At 38.0% G+C, this 21,014-nt stretch overlaps 1 protein-coding gene across 5 annotated transcripts in view; it reads right to left on the minus strand.

Moving 5' to 3' along the window:
• The window catches only part of TOX (thymocyte selection associated high mobility group box), a 213,047-nt gene that overhangs the window by 26,378 nt on the left and 165,655 nt on the right, over positions 1–21,014 (minus strand). For 4 of the 5 annotated variants that reach the window (XM_079302704.1, XM_079302703.1, XM_079302705.1 and 1 more), the window contains 2 exons: positions 15,363–15,641; positions 8,419–8,649 (listed from right to left, as the gene is read on the minus strand). In XM_079302704.1, the coding sequence (XP_079158830.1) occupies positions 8,419–8,649; positions 15,363–15,641 (510 nt within the window). The remainder of the gene's footprint in view (positions 1–8,418; positions 8,650–15,362; positions 15,642–21,014) is intronic. The other variant, XM_079302707.1, reaches the window with a different exon arrangement.

Consider the following 21,014-nt stretch of genomic DNA (forward strand, 5'->3'; position numbering starts at 1 on the left):
CTCGTAACATAAATAGCAACAAGGTCTGGTCTGGATGTCTATGTTTTTCTCTGAAGGCAAATGCCCTGGCAGTGGTACCAATTCACATTTGGACTGGACTTTTACTCAGGTTTATGAAGGCAGAACAAGTGGGGAGTGTCTTCAGCATTTGCAGAACTACCTCAAACATGTATGAACAAGACAGCTGCTCCTCTCAAACTTGCCTAAAATTCTTTTTTTTTCTGCAGCTGTGAGAATTTTTTTGCCCTCAGGCTTAAATAGTTTCATGTTGTTGTAAGTATAAGACTTGTATCCTTGCAGCACTTTTGGGGAGGAAAAAGACTTGTGTCATCATTCAAGTGTGCCCTAGAAAACAGCTGAAGGTCTTTTGAGCTTCATGCCTAAGACACTGCTAAATTATAAAACACATCATATCCAATAATGCAATTAACATTTTTTCATGTATCATAAAGCAGGGTTCTGTTCTGTTGCTTATCTATGGTGTATAGTGAGAATATCTTTTTTTTTTCCTCATCTTAGAAATCTCCTATAAGATCATTTTCCTGTCCTCTGTCAAGCAAGCAACAATTATTAAATAAGTAGCTTGACAGAAAAATATAGTTATGGAATTAAGTAATTTCCATTTTGCTTTAATTCAATTAACATGATAATTGAACGTCAACTGATTGTCACTCAGTCAGCAAAGGCCCATTCTGATTCAGCAGCATATTTGTGTCCTTACTCAGTATTTTATTTTCTATATTGCCCCAGTTGTGGAAAAATGAATGTTGGCAGAAAAAGACATCATTTTGTATATGCAGGGTAGGTCAGTTTAATTTATTCTTTTTCTCTTCAGCATGTTATAGAAACCCCAAAACACCAAGACTGCATACATTGTCTATAAATGGAACTTGCTGGAATTATTTTCCTACTGTGTTTTGCACATGCAGACAGCACAATGCACAGGTCCTTATTTAATTGCCCTTCCAAGGTGCAAGCTTCAAGTTCCCTTAGATTCTACAGAAAAGCATGTAAAAAGGAGAGAGCAAGAAAATCTACTTTGTGTATATAAATATAGACACAATATATGGAAACATAAATATATGAAAATATAAATATAAATATAAAATATAGAGTATAGAATTTGAATTAAGCCACCAGGGAAAATGAATGCCCTGGGCTCTCACAGGCTGGTACCAGTGCCCAGGCTATTGCACCAGCAATCTTTAGCTCAAGTTTCCTGGGCTGACCATGCATGTGGGCCACCAGAGCTACTGCAGCCTACAGAAAGGACTGACCTCTTCTTACTAAGTGATGCACATCCCACTTTATGCTGCCAAATTCTGGTCATGTTTTACTTTATCTGTTTTAACTGCTGTTTAGTTCTTGTCTTTTTGGATCATAAATTCCTTGAGGCAGGCTTTATGTCTCCTGTGCTTTTCTATGTGTTCTATAGTATGAAGTTAATTACAGATATATACATGTATATATATAGTTGAAATATACCTGTAAAGCCAGGTTTTTGCTCTGATTAAGCATTTTTTCACAATGAACTTTCTTCCAACTTGCTTGTAGAGGATTATCAACACATCTCAACACAATAGGCAGCAGGATTACTACCCTGTCACTTGTGGCTTGCACCCTTATTGCCTGAGGGGAACAAATCTCCCCCCACTCATCACAAGAGCCAAAACAGGCATTCAAATGTTTGCAATCACATTCTCATTTTGACTATCAGGTGCTAATGGAAAACTATTGCTTGTGACTACAGTCCCCTTTGATACTAGAGATGATGCTAGACTTGGACACAGTGAACTAAACTGACACATAATTTTTGGAGAAAAAGAGACTTTCAGAATTTGTGCTTCCTGGAAGTCTTCACAAGCTCTGCTTCTCCTAGATGACAAAGCAAATTAGAAAGAACCATGCTACTTTCCCTGGCTTTGCCTAAATAGATGGTATGAGGATGACAAAGAAAGGGAACTTTCTTGTTTATCTTGTGGGTATCTCATTGGATCTGAGACTTGCAAGCAAACTTTATTTGTCTTTTTAAAATGATGTAAAAGTGCCCACATTTGTTTTGGTGGAAATGTTCCAGAAATTCCACAAAAGAGATATGCAAAAATAGTAAATCAAAAAGCAACAGGACAGATTTTGTATTCTTGGTCTCTGCAGTGTTATATCCCACGGGAGTGTCATTTGCACAGACTACAGTTACAGGAATGTCATCTGATAAAATACAGTAGGCTCCAATCCAGAATTAAATTCCACATTCAGATTGTCATTCCTGGCCCTAAATATGTCAACTCATAGAGAAAACTTGTATTTTTTTCCAAGTGGGAGACATATCTCTAGTTTTAATCTCCTGATTTTGCAGCAAAGGCACCTAGAGCTGCACACACTCATCTAAAAGATGGAGAAAGATATTCCCACAGCAGTCAGAAAAAAAAATCCTCAGAAATGCTTAATGGACATTGAAATATGTTACCATTTGATTTTTAATCTAAGTACATACAGTAACAAAGAGGCCCAGGGCTAGCTATATGGCTCAGTAGTCTCTTTGACTGTAGAGCATGGAAAAGATACTGATGACATATTAGAGGCTTAGGGGAAAGAGTTCTGGCTTTCTGGCATGTGGAGGAAAGATCACAGACCAAATTCAGCTCTAGCACAAACAATGAGACTCTTGGAGAACACAGGAAATTGCAGCCATTTGTGCCAGGCTTAAATTTGATCTTATAGTCCTGATGCTTTCAGCTTACAGGAGCAGGACTGCACACTTTATCAGAAGCACATTGGAGGAAAGCTGAGTACTAAACAAATGACATTAAACATATAATTTATCTGGAGATTATTTCCACCTGCATTTTTTGGGGTTTTTTTGGGTTTTTTTTATTTTAAAAAGAAAGGTTGTGAGCCTGAATGGAGGCATAATAATTTGGTCTAAATCTGGTTTTATATGCAAATGACTTAAAAGTCATGTTTCTATTGAATTCAAATGTATGATTAAAAGCTGGGGAAAAAGAATAAATTGAAAATTAAGGGTATTATTTATGCACATTGCTACAGCAGTATTTGAAACCCAGGGTCCTTTTGGCCCAACTGCTTCCAATAAGAAGGTGCAGATAAAGTCAACATTTCCTAACTCCTGGCCCTTGTGCAATATTTCTCTAGGAGCCATGTTTGTTGTGTGCTGCAAATGGATGTTAGAAATCCACCCTGAGCAGAGGGTGTCTGATGTTCCCTGTGACTTCAGTGCTCCCAGAGGGCCTGATACTTCTCCCCTCTAAAATCAATGGAAATTAAGGGGTTCAAGGACTGGCCATGTAAAGGCCAGGGCTGTAGAAAAACCTGAAGATATAAATTTATGTATTTGTACATAGACATGAGTTGTATCTGGATTTAGTGCCTATTTTTGGCCCATTAATGTTCCAGCTCATTAAGCCCAGATGATTTCAGAGGAAGGGAGAAGAATACACCAGGATGAGGATCAGTTGTTTTGAACCCTTGACACCCCAGTCTAGACTTTCAAAGGGTAGAGATGCAATTTCAATATAGAAATTTGTGAAGAAAACAGTACATCTCCCAAACACACTTAAGATGCAACACTGGTTAAAGCAACATTGCTGTTGCAGGTAGCTGGGAGGAGAGATGCAAAGTTGCTGTCTGTTGTGCCTATTCCAGAATCCATTTTGCTTATAATTCACTTTGGCAGTGTGCACACACAGATGTGCCTCCTCTTACTATTCTCATCTATAAAAATAAAACAAAGCTAAACCTTGTGTTGTTGTTTATCTATTGAACTGGAGGTACATTCTCATCCCCTTACAAGTGTGTTAGTTATTCCTTCGAGATTGCTTCATTAGCATGGAACAAATAAGTGTTTCTAAAGGGAGAATAAGAGAGAGATAAACCTCTGTGTGAGTATATCAGCATGGATAAGGGAAGAAATTGAAAATTTGTTTTAAAATGCTACTGACTACTTTGACCTCGTGGTCTGCACATCTTCTGAAGCTGTTTCTGCAGCCAGTCCCCTGAGCAGTCTGACATGCTGACACTGGGCACCCCACGTGCCTGGCAATGCAATGGTGACATGGTGGCTCTTCCAGCCATGGGATGGATGATCTCATTTGCATTCCAAGAGATGGGATGCCATCACACCCTGGGAGGGAGGACCTAGGCTGGGTGCTCCCAGAGGACAGGTGGGATCAAGGCCTCTTGAAACACTAATCTTGGACCCACTTTGATGTGACTTGTAGTGTCTCACATCATGAGAGAAGCTGTGGAGATGTGAGGTGCTGGCCAGCATTATTTGTAGACCCCCTCCTGGTCTACCTGGTGGACAATGTGCTGCTGAAACATCCCTGTGGTCCAAAAAGAAACTTTTAAAACATGCTTTGTTATTTTTCATGCCCAAATCAGCCTGGCTTACTTTTAGAGACAAAATAAAAACCCCTGAAATCTTGTGGGTTATAGTGAAAATGGTAACAACACCACAAATGTTGACAGTAGTGCACGAGGACTTAGTTTTACATAAGTATTGGTAACATACAATCCAAGTTCCATCAGATGTTAAAGAATAAACTGCAGCTTTTATCTAGTGGGTCTTTGAGCACCGATGAGGAGTAAATGATTTGATTTTGTGAGCTTGGAGGATTTGTCAGCTGCCTCATATGTATAATTCTGGCTCTTCATATCCCTGCTGCTTCTAATTTAGCAGGACAGGCTCATAATTGAAGCAAATTAACTATTTACACTTGCCACTTCTACCAGGGGAAGAGGACACATCAGCAGGAAAGAATGAGTGGGAAATTAAATTCTTCCCACTTGTGTCAGATCTGCCCTTATATAAACACATTAACAGTAATTTCATGAGGCGTCAACCATAGGAATAAATACTGAGGGATAAAATAATGAGGTGTTGCTATTGAGCTGAACTGTTGCAGCTAATATTACTGTCTATGAATTATGCAGCCTGAAAGGAAGCATCTGTCACAGCACTCAAACAGTGGTTTGGTTTCACCTGCTTCTTCTGATTGCTAAGTTTTGGGTGCCCGAGGTGAATCCCTCCTCCTCCCAGCTGTAGGGCCAGTGCAGTGCTGAAGCAAACACACAGGAATACACACTCACACACACAAGTATGCACACTAAGCTGTTCATAGGAGGCCAAATTAATTCCTACTAGAATTCCAGTTAAGTCACTGAAGTTACAGCAGAGATTAATTTTGTTGAATGTTGAATAGACATTCAATTCCATTTTTAGAATAACAGAACATTTATTAAGGTCTTTGGCTGAAGTTTTAAAGTTACACTAATGTAAACAAGAACATTTTGTTTGTAATTTGCCACATCTATTACAGCTTTACTAGAACTCCAATTAGAAACTTAAGGTTCATTTAGTACATGCACATCTGGTACTGATTTTAAATTACTTTCCTTTTACATCTAAGGACACAAAATGACCTAAATAGCCTTTTTACCCAGTTTAAACCAGTGTTCTGTCTGAAAGCCAGCAACTCAACCATTTAGCATGCTGATCCCTCTTTCCTAGGGGCTGTTCATCTCCCCTTTGCAGTAAAAAAGTGTGCAAAGGGCAAAGATGTACATAGATAAGCTATAGAAACAGGATGCACAGAAATACAGTACTAAAACCAGTTTGTGATCATAAGAGAAGAACTGCAAATGTCACTGAAAACAAAAAATAAAAATCTCAGTGCTATGGCTACAGCATTTTGGAGAATGTACCTCAACATACTACTGCTACAGCTGCCTACCATTCACAGATTTATTAATCTGAACAATTTTAGAAAGCATTTACAGTGAAAGATGAAGGAAAATGTACAGTGCCTGCTACAGTGCCATGTATAATTATTGCACTCTATCCAGAATTTGAGAAGTCCATGACAAAGTTCACCATGACCACTAAACTCCCTTTAACTTCTAGGCTCTGTGTAGGTAGATTTGGACAAACAAAACACAGGCACACACCAGCATTGTTTGCAAATGGGTCTTTTACACACAGAAATTGATGGGAACATATGATTCAAAAATTCAAATGTCTTCATATGATAAAATAAGTGGCAAGTACACTGGTATCTGCTTTAGTCTAATAAATTGTATTATTACCATGGTAAGAGTATCAGAGTGCAATCCATTTTAAGCATAACCCTCCCCTAACTTCAGTGAGGCACCCACCATCAGCTAGTTCATAGCATCATTTCCTTTTTTGTCATTCAAATCCTATTTTCTCAGACAACACTTTCCTAGTCCTTCACAGTTTGGAAAACATATGTGGCTATTGCACAAAGATTTTCAAGCTACAGTCTAATATGCCAGGTTATCAAAATTTTGTTGCAAAGTCTTGGACATGCATATACCGCCCTTAGGTCATTATTGTACTGAGTTTCTATATTTTGATTTATTCTGTGGTCAGTCTTCAGGAATAAACAAGAAGAATTCTATGCATTTCAGGAAAAAATGGCTCAGATCAGAGGAACAAAGAAGATTTCATTTTAGCATGAAAACATGAGGCTATTCTTCTTTCTCAATAGCTGCATTATGTTCTACTTTCTGATTCATTTATATTTACTATTTAAATAGTAAAAGGAGTTCCAATTCAGGAAACATAATTTGGAAACATACTTCTATTTAAATTCCAGAATAAGCATTAGCTTCCAAAACATAAGCCAGAAGCTTTATGATAATTGAATCCTTTTCAGCAAGTATAATTCATCAATAAAGTAGTCTTCTAATGATGTTATTGTTTCTTTATTTAACTATTTTTGAATTTCTGAAGCTTCTTCAATGCCAAATACCAAATGCTACATTAATAATTTGTATTTTTAGAGCCCAATTTTCCTACCAGAGACATTGGCTTTATAGCAGTTACTGATGCTCTGGATCTGAAAAATTAGGCCTTTAAAATAGAGACTATCTGGTCAGTTAAGATGTCTTGTAACCATTACTTTGTACTATTAGATCCCTAATGGAATAAAAAAATGAGTTTAAATTTATTCTAGAAAATAGGATTGCCAATTATATATATTTTTTTAATGGGGACTATCTTTTATTATTTTTGTACAGTGTTAGATTAGAAAGGGCTTGGGCCTGGAATTTTAAAAATGTGCTTAATTGATGTGAATGAATAGGCAAAATGATCAAAAAGCAATAAAGATGTGCTAACCCAAACTGTTTAAAGAATTGGCTTAAAAAAACATAGTTGCAGCCATTTCTACATGCATGTGTCATATGGATCCCATAACACATCACTCATCTGTGTTTCAACCTAAATTAGCAACAATATAGATAAAGAATTTTTTTTTTTTTTTTCAGTTAGTCAGCAAGTGCCAAATCTTGATTCTTCTTATACTGGTATCTTTAACAAGGATTGAGACATACCTATACCACCCAGTTATTAGCAAAGTAACCCTTCTTTTTCTTTTTTTCCAAGCCCAAATAATTTTACATTCCAAAAAATAATGAAGAAGTTTTTGTTAATTCTTAGTTTTTAAAATGTAATTTTGTAATAAGATTGTATGAATGAATGAGCTTCAGTTAATTCCCAGTACTTTTTCACTCCCTGTGCTAACATCAACCCCAGTCCAGGTCACATGTAGCCAAAATAACTCTCACCCAGCCCATCCTTTCCTTCCATAAATGTTGCTTTTTTCAAGTTCCTATTTCTTTGTCAATCCAATCCATTCTGTTGGCAGTTAGTAAAAATGCAACCAATAACAACAGAAGAGCAATGGCATGCTACTGTGAGGATCAATGGTGTTTGCCAGCTGTCACCACTAAAATGTGATGAGCTTCCAGAGTTGCCCACTTTTACACAGCTTTGACTGACTTGGAAGGATTTCTGCAAAGTTTCAGGTCCAGCTCTGCTGGTCTCATTGCAGAGCCAAGGCCTTCCATGGAAGATGGAAGTAACCTTGGGAAGTGATTTCCACAGCCCACATACATGATAGAGTATGCCCTTTGCCAGAATCCACCCTAGGTCTCCTTGGGTCAACACATCACAAAATTTTTCACAAAACCTAGGTGGTTTGGGAGCATTCTGGCATCATGGGATCATAGGCAAAAGAAACATCTACAAATGGGAGCTCAGATATGTCTAAGTTTTGGCAGCAATGTACTCTTCCATGGCAGTTTCACATACAGGGCAATGACATTGTAGGCCCACAGATTTCAGCATAAAACATTCCTAAATATAACCCTAAAACTTGTGCCACATCCCAAAACAAAGTAAACTCTTTTAGCGGTTTCATACAGATGAAATAAAACAATATTCTCCTTATCTCAGTCTCTTTAAATCATATTCCTGAGATGGCACATATTCAAGTTTCATCCTGGCTAACAAAAGAAGCTGCCTACAGCGCTCAGATGACCCTGATAACACTTTCCTGAAACAAAGCCTCTGAGCTACAGCACATATTGTACCTGTTTTTGTTCTTCTCCTAAGCCGTCCCACATTGAAGCTACAATTTTAGAGACTTCACCAAAAGTAGCATTGGGGTTTTGGCCCTTGATGGCTGCTTGAGTGTCTCGAAAGAATAATGCATAGGCAGACACGGGCTTCTGTGGCTCATTTGGGTCCTTCTTCTTCTTCTTTTTGGGAGTTTTGGGTTTCTTTCCTATATCTGAAGCAGGTCTCTTCTCACCACCGTTGACCTGTAACATAAAATGAGGAAAGTACTATAAAAAAAAGCCAGTTTAATTCACTCCAACCACTGTTACAGCCTTGGTGATACAAAAATTTTGCATGCAGAAATGGAATTTTTGTTGTCATCTTTGATAATGGAAATGTTGACACTATCTGCATTAGTCACATGTATAAAATTCATTATAAGTATTTCAGATAACGTTATTTTTCCATTAAATACTTTATATTTCTCTTTCATATAATTACTATAATCTCTGTCTGGTCATCTTTTCACCTTTTCTAAGTTTTATTGCTAGTGGCTATAACAAGAAAATAATGAGAAAATTCAAATGAAATTAGTTTCTTTATAGCCTGAGTATCAGTTCAACCCCATGAACCATCTGCAGACAGCAGGAACACTGTCATTTCTACCTTTTGCTCATTCTTGTCCTTCCCCAGAATGACCCCAGACTACTGCTCAAATCAATTTCTTCTGCAGCTGGTAGTCCATCTTCCAGGGACTGAAGAAAATCTGGTTGTGAACCAAGCAATTCAAGTTACAGACATTCCCCTACACACCTTCTAATTAAAATCTGAAGAAACAAACCTTTACCAGTATAGGCAGTTTAGAGCCTTTTAAAGGATCAGTTTTGACTTATCTGGATTTAGCTGAGTAGTTTTTATATTTGCTCATGCAAAAGCAAATGGTATGAGGAGAAGAGTGAAAGAGGAATGGTGTACAGAGGAATGCTCACGTGCCTTATTTATGCACCACCTGAAAACAACCCTGCATGTGAGCATCTGATCAAGCACCAAAGCATTCCATTTTCCTAGTGAAGCTGGGGAAGGGTCTGGAGCTCGAGTCTTGTGAGGAGCAGCTGAGGAAACAGGGGTTGCTTAAAAAGAAGGGTCAAGGGAAGCCTTTTCACTCTCTACAACTGCTTGAAAGAAGGTTCTAGCAATGTGAGTGCTGGTCTCTTGACCCAAGTTACAAGCCATAGAAGGAGAAGAAATGGCCTCAAGTCGCCCCTGGGGAAGTTTGGATATTAGGAAAAAATTATTCACCAAAAAGATTGTCAAGCATTGGAACAGGCTGCCCAGAGAAGTGGTGGAGTCACTCTCCCTGGAGGCATTTAAAAGATGCGTAGATGTGGCTCCTGTGCACATGGTTTAGTGGTGAACTTGGAAGTGTGAGGTCAACAGACTAACAATTAGGTTAAAAATTAGGTATCTTGAAGGTCTTTTCCAACCTAAATGGTTCTAGGATTCTATGACTTACACGCACATAAAGGGACAATAACCTGATTCTCAAACACATTGGAGCTCCATGGCAAAGCATCTTTTCTTGATATGATCACTTAATTTACTGTAACTGCAGAAATGGTGTGTGATCTTACAAGTGGGTTCAAAGGCTTTTTTCTTTTGTCAGCATGACCAAAGCACTGTGCATCATAAGCATTTTTAAGAGAAGAGAAGATCAAGAGCATAAATGGTATGCTGTAGGCGAAGGATCTACTAGCATGACTTCTTTTCACTTACTTTTATTACTATTTTTTAATAATGCGTATCAAGTGGCACAGGAGGATACAGGTGTTCAAATCATTGGAACTGCATGAGGAAAATGGCTGGAAATTCTTATTTTGAGAAAAATAACTTTTTTATTCTCCTATATGCCTCACTATGTGGTGTCCAACAGAACCCAGTGAACAATCTGGATCTCTGTGACTTACTGAAAACAGCAAAAAAAGTGATTACCACAACTTGGAAATGAAGTTGCTTGTTTTCTGAGTATTATGGTACAATAGTTGCAAATTTAATATAAAGTTAATAGACATGCAGCCTATTGTCAGCATTTGGAAAATATGGAAAATCAGAATTGTGCTACCCTTTATTAAGTTGTCCAGCTTTTTGTCTCTTGCTATTCTTTAGTTCTACAGGGCACACAATACTCGCAGTTAAAGTATAATTAACTAGGGCTCTGATTTGAGAACATTAGTCTAAACTTTTCAGAAATCCAATGCAAACTCCATGTCCAAGAAGACCTTGATATAATTACTCCTATAGTTAAAATTTTACCTGTGTGATTTGCTAACATTTTTCTCCTTTCAGTTTGTTTTTGAACCAATGAGATTTCAAAGTTCTCTGTATGTTAGAATACCACGTTTCTTCAACTACCCTTAAACTAGGTGATATACTACAGAAACTTGTGTCAGTGCCTTCTGGTAAACTGTTCTGTGAACAGCTCTAAAACCTTATTCTCCAACCTTAATGATCAAGAGACTTCAAAAACCCACTGTTAAAAACAGAGTATTCACAGGGGAAATTCTGTTTGTCTTATATGAAAATAACGAAATAAAAAGAATACCAGAATTCCAGTACTAATAACCTTGCAAATGGCTGAGATGATGGCCTACCTTATGCTCCCATCAGTCTATCAGCTTCATAGACTCCACTTCTAACCACCAAAGCAGAGACAGATGGAAAATAAAATAAAAACCATATATATTCTGCTAGGCATAGACTTGTGCCTCAAAATCCCTGGAGGTCTAGTTAGCTCATGGTAATCCACCTCCTGTCATGGCTTATTGCTTAATTATGGTGATGTATTTAACTTATTTATCACAAGAAAGCAATAATCTTTCACTTTAAAAAAGTGTGCATTAACCATGTTGCACACGTAATAGATCACAAGAATATCTAGTGTAGGATTTAAAACTATCAAGTAAGGCACATCGTTGATATCTAAATGTCCCTTGAGAACCTGGAAAATGTCTATAAGCATATTTAAAATAAACTGCAATAGTACCAAAGCCTTTAATGGAGCTAGGAGAGCTGTTTTATGCACACTATCTTGCAGTAATCGCTGTAGTTTAAAATAGATTTTAATCAAGCACCATCTGCATAATAGGCTGAACAGACAACACAGAATTCCACTTATAACTCCTATCATATAAAGTAAATATTGTAAAACTTCTGCCACATAAGGAGAATATGCTGCAGCAGTTCTTTAGTAATTGTGTTTCTGTTATTTAATTCTTGCTACTTGCACCCTCTTGCTATCTTCCCTCTAAAATACATTATTTGAATTTCTCTCATAAGTGAATGCAAATGAAGATGGAAGAAAACCCTGTTATTCATCTATGAAGAAATACTTATTTACAAACCAGTAATGCTTCCAGCAGCTCACAATTATGCTTGGCAATAACGAAGTACATGTTTAACCATCCAGCAGTGTGAGTTATGGCAAGAATTACATAAATGGAATATTCCAATGTTGAGGTGGTCAGAATAGGGCATGTGCTAAGTGGCCACTCTGTTTAGAATGGTTTTATAGTTACTTCCAACTACTAATTTTTAAGTTGTCCCTTTTTTCTTCTTCTAACAATAGCCCCACATATAAGGTACAGAAGAATTCAGGAGCTTTAGTGATGTGCACCCTTGCAGAGACAATACCCTTAGTCTGAGGCTACATTTCACATTTCCATGGCCTTAACAGCTCACTGAATGTATATCCAGCCTTACAATTATGCTGCAGCTGTCACTTTTGGTCAAGCAACCTCAGCTGTCCTGCTTCTAGAGCAATGTCATGAAGGGAAACTGAGCCCTCTATGAAGCAGCTCCTTTCCCTTTCTTTGAGCAAGGGAATATAGGACAGTTGAAGTTTGAACAGCCTACATAAAAGAGTCTTTATGAGAATGAGTATTGCCAAATAATATTTAGCAGTGCTGCCATTATTCTGTGTATGTTGGATAAGGCTTACAATTTCAACATTTCTCATAGAATAAACATCCACTAAGCTCAGTACACAAACAATTACATCACCTTGTAAAGCTTAATACTGGAATTTAGAATGTATATATAGAGAGAGAGCTGAAAGGGTAATTTCCTTCATTCACAGAAATCAATGGTTCATAGTGAAACAATTATACTTTTAGTTCAAATGTGTACATAAAGTACGTGCTTTTTTATCCCTTCCATCATGCTCCTTCTATAAATTCATGTAAATATGGACAGGATATTGAGATTTCTGTATTTTTTGTCTGGAAAGAAACAGTTTTTAGGGATCTCTCTACCAAATATGCTATGAAAAGACCAGTGGGTTCTCTTTCACATATTTCAGCTGGTATAAACTGAGGGAGGTCATCTGACACCTAGGTGATTTTCCATTTGGAAGTGTACTTTGTCTTTTTGATCAATGTGGGTACACAGGCAAACATCTTGTCCCACTGGTTAAACAGGGAGAAGGTCACTATTGCTACTAATGACACAGTGAGTTCAGGGGGAGTTGGTTTTTATGCAATGCTCATGGCAGGACATCTCTGCCTGCACAAAGTCAACTCCAACAGCCACCCCATGACTGCAACATGTGCACTCCTACCAAAGGACTAGCTAATGAGCTCTGACCCTGATCTGTTAAATAATACCACACATCTGCATGATAGTTCATAAATCAAAGAGAAAAATCCAAATTTTGCAGTTACATTCAGTTAAAAGATAGATGTTCTCACAAGAGACAGAACAGTCAGTCTGCCTGTTCCTGTCCCCATCCAATGCTCTCTTTCACTTGGAAGAGGATTTCTGGAGTGAGACCTTTCACAGGCCCCTCAAAAACAACTCTGATAAAATGTAATATGGTTGTATCTGGGGAGAAATATCTCCACAGAAAACTGGCTTATTTTGAGTATTCTTATGCACTTAGGCAGCTTCCAGGAAGAGCAACGTGACAAAAAGATACACAGTGGAGAGCTTGAAATCTTGAAGTACAGCAATACACTTCACTCCTTAGACTGATTATTCAACCCCTCTTGTCTTTACAGAGGAAATTACAGAACCATTGCATAGGTGTGCCAGCCCACTGCCTGTCTCCATTGGTGGCCAGCCTCAGGTGTTTTCATGAAACCCTAAGAAGTCCCACAGAATTCATGGATAGCATTGTCTGATCCCCATCAAGCTTGCTGTTTAAACCACACTAGATGGACAAGAATTTAAGCCCTCTGTCAATATTAACCAAATGTAATATCCTTTAAAAACTTTATCTCAGCAGCGAAATTATAAATATAATTTTAAGGCAGTGTATCTACTTTAGCACTCTGGATTTAATTTTGTGTTGTGCATTGTATCATTTGTCATCTTTCGAGCATGAGAGAATTTTTAAGAGAGTTTTCCAAAATAACACCCTTGTTAAAGGTTGAACACTATGTAAACTGGCTTTCACAAAGAAAGGCCCAAGTTTTAATTAGTCTGCAGTTCTTTGTATTTCCCTATTAAAAACATTAGCTTCAGATAACTACTGCTTGCTTGAAACCACAACCCTACACTTTTGTTAGCACAAAGTGCTACAGTGATAAGTACCTGAAAAATGTAGGTTAAATAACTGAAATACTTGATAGAAGCAGAAAGGAAATCATAATTACCTGAATCATTATTTTCTTCAGAAGTTTAGAGCATCTTGCACACTCCCAGCAATGCAAAAATATTAGCAATGCAACAGGAGTAGCAAATAAATTATTCTGAAAAAGTAAAGGCTGCCTGAAATTATTTTTACATAGCTGCATTCTAAAGTCTCTCTCAGTAAGAAAGTGCTCATTTAAAATGTATGAATTATTCAGTAATTTTTAAAACCTAAAGTTTGTGAAATGAGGGGAATGTCCTGGAATAAAACTTTTGAATCAGAATTTATTCAAAATGTAGTAAAACATATGTCTCCAATTACATGATTATTTTATAGCTTGAGGCATGAAAAACAATATAATGTTAAAACAAATCAGACTTACATTTTTGACTGGATTATACCTCCTCAGTGACTCACAATATGTTTTCTTCACATTCCCAAGTCTGCAATTTTTCCCCACCAGATATGGCTGTGGCACACAGTGCACTGCATGTGGCACACATTGCACTGCAGGAGTGCTCTGACAGGACTGCTTTTTTCTAGTGACCACAAAACACAGCTAAGGAGGTTCTCAGTTTTGGCATGCTATATTCCTGGTTTAAGGGATGACTTAGTACAAAGTCCCAATCTTCCTGTGTCTCATCTTTTCTGTCTGCAAAATTAAGATAATGGACTTGTGTATTTCTGGGAGGTTTTCAGGATTTTTGGGAGATTTGGGAGATTATTGCATGCAAAAGCTGCTCTATAGATTGACATTTATCCTATAAAGAAATTTATTATGTAAATTACCCTTATCACTTCATTCCTGTACTGACATGAAAATGAAGCTTAAACATGTCATGACGAAGCGTCAGCACCTCTCAAAAGTATAAATGCATACAGGGTCTTCCAGATTTTCAAGGTAAAGTTTTTAGAGTTCATAGGATCTTTCTGTTCTGGTTGCTATGATGTTCTGTTTACTCATCCTGTGACCAAGTAGCAAAGACTAGCATATTGCACAGACTGTTCATACTTTTTATAGCAGTAACTTGATCTTTAACTGGGAACAAACATCCCTGCTATGCAAGTGAGAAAACTCTACCCTTATATTAAAGTCCTAAAGGAATGACTATCCCTTCTGTGTTTAACAGTATTCCAGTTTGCTCTCACGAAGAGGAATGATGTAATTTGCTCAAGCTGCCTGAAGAGTAGTCTGGATATTGTAAGTTCTGCATTCATAACCCTTTATTCACTTCAGTGAACCACCAATCATGTAAAAAGTATCACCTTAATAACTGTGGCCATATCATTCATTTAGCAGGTCCTAAAAATATCCACCATTTACATAGTAATCCTAGCATCTAAGCCTACCTTAGAGCTATCTTCTCCTTCATCTTCATGGACTGAACTGGATGGTGAAGGAGTTGCAGATTTGCTTCCAGGTGGAGAGGGCGAGTTGTGAGGAACATTGTTTCCACCCATATTCAAACCAAGCTGTGCACTGAGCTGGGACTGGTTAATAGTAGTCAGCTGCCCGTGCTGCATCATTCCTGGCTGCCTAATATCTGCAGGTTGAACCCTTGGCCTCATGGTTGCCATCTGAGGATGGGAACTATACTGGGCTCCTTCTGTATTCCGTAAATCTTGCATCTACAAGAGGAAAAAAACTGTATTAAGCATATCACTAATAAAGTGTTCTGTTCCTTTATACCTCGGTTGGCCTGATTGGCTAGTTAAGGCTTAAAGGAAATGGCAAGTACTTAAATAAACAAGTAAACACTGAAAATAAACATAGTAAGAATATGATTGACATTTGCACAACACTGACTGTTATAAAGAATTCTGGCTTTAGACTCAGCCCTTGCAAATAGCAAAAAAAAAAAAAAAAAAAAAAAAGTAATGAAAGCTCAGGTTTTTTCATGGGGGAACAGAAGGGCACTGCTTTCTGTAACTGTGTGTAGAGCATTTCTGAAATGCTAACAGGGACAACTTTGCACTCTGAAGTTCAGACCTAGACCAGAACATGAACATCTTCAAAATTCAAGATAATTTCCAGATGCTGCTTTTTAAACTTAGGATTTTGGTGGCTTTGAGTTGAGATTTGCTGGGAATTTTCAGAGTCTGAATACCTCGTGTTAGGTCCAAATCTATTTTACCTGGTGCTGCCCAATGAGAAACTGGACTTTTCAGGGTTCAGACCATTGACAAGAAGGATGCATTGATAGACTGATTAAATGATTTCTGAGTCGATTTACTGCTAAGACATATATGAATGGAAAGCTCAGAAATGGCAGGATTGACAAATGAATCCATTGTGCTATATGGGTCACTGCTTCTTAGCATTAACGAGACATACGATTTGAATGCAAGCAACAGATTCTGTCTCTGCAAGGATAAGAATTAAAAGCACTGGAGGATGAAACTCCTTTCTTGTCCAGAGGTCAAATGCACCATGCACACAGACCTCAGCAGATTGCCTGTAACCTCTTTTCAGTACACTCATACAGAAACACGACAAATAGCAAAGAGTATCAGAGAGAAGCTCAGATTTAAGCTAAGATGTTCTGTGGGTGATTTAAAATGGAAGTATCAATTCAGAGCTGAAATGAAATAGATATGGTTGTCTTTCTGTGCATCAGACAAACATGTATGCATGTATAAAGCAGAATCTGACAGGAGCTACCATTGTGTAAATTCCATTATGATAAGGACATGTGTTAGTGGTTCAATATATTAACATAGTCACATTTATTTTACTGACAGTCTTTGTTAGACATGTCATCTAAATTGTCTAAAGATCACTCAGATTTATTTTTTTTAAATCTTTTTATAGCTCATGACTTCTATAACCTATCTCTTGCTCATATACACACTCCCGCATATCACAGCAATCTGTAAGATACCTTTCAAACAGTAACACAAAGATAAAAAGATAAAGATAAAACTGTAACTTTACCTTTTCTCTTATTCTTGACAGTATAAAAATGTATCAATTTTAGGGAGATATTTTATTTTATGAGCTTGGGATTGATTTTTGTAAAGGTGACTGGTTGGCAGTAAATCAAACTAATAATACCATTAGTTATGGCATACTTACCACTTTACATGTACTTGTGTCTCTGAAAAGCATTTGAATTGGCTTCTGACAATGTGACATCACAATTATACCTGTATTTGTGTTATTTTAGAAATCAATAGCTTTTGGTAAAAAAGAGTTATCGATGCAAACTCGTTTTCCAAGTTCATTTAATGACTACTAAAGCACCAGAGAAGACGAGCACAGAGAGCACAGTGGATGAAATCAATTGAAGGCTGAAATTTGAATCCTGGTAGACATTTATATTTTTAAATTACTACTTATTTCTCGGTCCCTTCCCTCCAGTATCAGCTTCCTCCTTGCCAAGCATATTAGCCTTGAAAGCTATCATTATCTCTGTCTCTAGCTGACAGCTGTATCAAGCCAGTTGTGCCCATGAAGCTGTAACTGCTGCTCAGGCACTGCTCTGGATCCAGCTGTTGAGCTGGGCAGCAGCTGGGGAAGGTGGAGCAGCACTGGGGGGTTCCCAGGTGCTCTTGGCCAGCTTGGGGCAATCAGTAAGGGGATGGGAACTCACACAGTCCCTCATGTGCTGGACACAGGGAAGCTCCAGAGCCCTCCTTCACCCTGTCTGCAGCACTCAGGGTGGGTGTGTGCCCTCCCCAGGCACCCTTCACCCTGCAGGAGCTGAGCCCTTGGGTTTTTATGGGGACCCATCTCGTGGTGCAGAGTAAACCCTTCCATGAAAGGCTGGAAAAGCTGGACTGGTTTTTAGAAAGGGTAGGCATCCTGATGATTTTATGGACTCTAGAAATGTAACAACCACTATATGAAACTCCTAACTCTTATTCTGAATGAACTTCAAATTTATCTATCTTTAAAAGCAGAGCAAGGGCTACCATTTTAATTACTTCCCCTCAAATAAAATATGATACAATTGCTTTAACTGATGCACAGAAAGTTCTACCTGAATATGTGGAAGAACTCTTTTATTATGTGAGTGAGTGGGTGACTGTGCACTGGAAAAGATTGCCTGGAGAGGTTGTGGAGTCTTTCTCACTGGAGATATTAAAGAACCATCTGGATGCAATCCTGTGCCATGTGCTCTGGGATGACCCTGGACCAGACTGTGGTCCCTTCCAACCTGACCCATTCTGTGATTCTCTTATTCTGTTATTATTCAGAAAAGATCTCTCCTTTAAGAGCTTCAAATATCAGATAGATAATACAGAACATTCTGTGTTTGTCTTCTTTAAACAACATGTATTTTTAAACAGTCTGTGATACAATTTTAGCTCCAGTACTGAACATAGGCTGTGTTTTCAGATAATACAACTGAACAGTACTGAATATATCCCCATACAAAACACATGTGCATATATATTTGCAAGAGAGCCCTTCACTAGGGAAATTCTGAGCCCTGCAAATGAGGTGGTGGAGTAAAGAAAAAAAAACAACAGCATTTTTCTTTTCACATGAATTCAGCTTCTCTCCTGAATTTTTAAATCAGATGAATACCAGGCTACCTTCAGAAAACCAGGTGTAAGCAGCAAATAAGCTTGTTTAACAGTACATTTTTTCTTTCAGATGCTAAGCCAGAAACCTTCACCTAAGGGACCTGCCTGCAGAGAACAAGCCAGCCTAAGTCCATCACACAGAGCTGCAGCACTCAGGATCCACAGATGTGTTTCACATCTGCAGATGGGGCTTCTGGCTCTCCTCTTTACCACACACTGCAGAGCCTGCCTTCTTCCATCCTGCCTCTACCTGGTGAAAAACTGGGATGGTCTAAGAAAAGGGATACTGCACATTCCTTGAGTTAAGAATGGCCAACTAATCACATAAATATAAAAAGTTGTGAGATCACACCGTGGAAAACATGAACTTTCATGCTCCTACGGGAACAACAAAAACAACTCTCATCTCCACTCTAGGTTCAAGAACACACTCAGCCATGAAAATTACACACTTGGGTCACTGCTGTGGCATAATGGTATGTCCCTGTCACAGATGCTGTGACAACCCCTTTCTCTGCAGAATAGTAACACTAATCAGACACACTCTCTGTCAAAATGTATGACCAATTTCTTCTAAACTACTTCAGAATCTGAAGCCCCACATTCCCTGTTCCTCCAGATGGAGTTTTACCAAGCCCACCGCTGTGTAGCTGTGCTGGAGCCATGTTCAGTATGCAGAGGCAATATTGCCAACACACTCCTGCTGAATGCAAAGCTGAACTGCAATCCTGACGGGTGGCAGAATGCCAAATGGAAGAACAAAGTTAAAGAGTTTTGAGTGTTACAGAGGATAGATAAGGACATTCTTAAACTGACGTCTTCAACGGTCCCTGTGATGAGGTAATAATGATAATATCTGTCACTTAAATATCATTCTCCATCTGTCAGTTCCAGGATGTTTCACAACTTGAGTTATACTCAGCTTTAGAACATGCCTGGTTTTATTTTGGTTTTACTAATGGGGAAGCTATGATACATTTCTTTTCCTGGCTATTTTTTTTTCCTGTTTGCATTTTGCTTGTAAGCAGAAACTGAGCATCGGCCATATAAGTGTTTGACTTCAAGTTAAAAGATGGTACAAGTCCCTAAATCTAAGGTGTGTACCAAAGCCCCTTACTGACACACAGGTAATGCAAAACCAGAACAGAGCTGTCTGGTTGAAGATGAGCTCCTAATGCCCTGCTCAAAGCTCCTGAGGTACTAAGAATAAGGCTAAAGAGCTTTAAACATCAGACTATCGTTCATCCCACCAGCTTAGAGTAAAAACAAAGCAAAGCATACAGTGCAGAACACAGTGATATCATCCCTGTAAAGAAACATCTCACTGCAGGACAATGTGAGTACATTGTCCTAATCACAGAATCACAGAAAATAGTGCTAGAAGGGGCCTCAAAAGGTTATTTAGTCCAACATTATCTCAAAGCAGGATTAGCTATACCTAAATCATTTCTGACATATGTTTGTCTAACCTCTTCATAACCTCCCCAGGCAATTCTTGTGCTTAACTATCCTTACAGGGGAAAGGGCTTTTTTTTCCATAATGTCTCACCTAAATCTCCTTTGTTGTAATTTAAACCTACTACTTTTTGCTTTGCTCCCAGTGGACATGAGGAATGTTTTTCTCTTTCTTTACAGAAAAGTTGTATACAATAGAAGGCTATTATGAATTTCCTTTTGGTTTTTTCTTCTTTAGACTGAACAACTAAACCTGAAGATTGAAAGACTTTGTTCATATGCTGTGTTTTCTACACCTCTTATCATTCGTTCTGCTGTCCTTTGGAATATATCCAATAACCTTCATATTTCTTGAAATATTGTGCTCCAAAGTCCACAAAACACAGATATTTTCATCTGACACAGAATTCAGATAGAATACTTCATCTCTCACAGAATGTAGTACATAGCAATAAAAAAACCCAAACTGAATTATCAGCCTTTTTGATAGAAGCTGGTTAACTCATGCGAGATGCAGAAAGAGTCAAACTGCAGGACTCTTAGCTAATGTCTCAGAAGGTACCTTTAGGAAGCAAATAATTTTTTTTCTACGAAGTATTAGACAGACAGTTTTAAAGGGAATGTACTGTTAGGAAAATAATTCACGTTATTTTTCTACTTATAATTAATAACTGTGAGGCAACATCTCTCTGAAAAGCTGTAGAAGTCCCAATTGTCCCTCCCTATTTAGATTCATTTATAATAAATGTTATCACTAAATGAAAGAAGAAAGACAGGTTGCCTTAACAGATTGAAATAAATACAACAGGTCTAAGTACGTGCAAGAAACACCAGGGATAATTCACTGGAGATGAAAACATTAAAACATAAAGAGAAATACACAGGGTTTACTCACTGAAGCAAGTAAAGTTCACTTATCTCACTACTCTGAGAAAATTCATATCAAGGCATGGCAGACATTTTTACTGTTACCACCATCAGGTCTTGCAATGATTTTTGCATAATTTTCTACAA

The sequence above is a fragment of the Erithacus rubecula genome (assembly GCF_903797595.1).
Source record: "Erithacus rubecula genome assembly, chromosome: 3".
NCBI lineage: Eukaryota > Metazoa > Chordata > Aves > Passeriformes > Muscicapidae > Erithacus > Erithacus rubecula.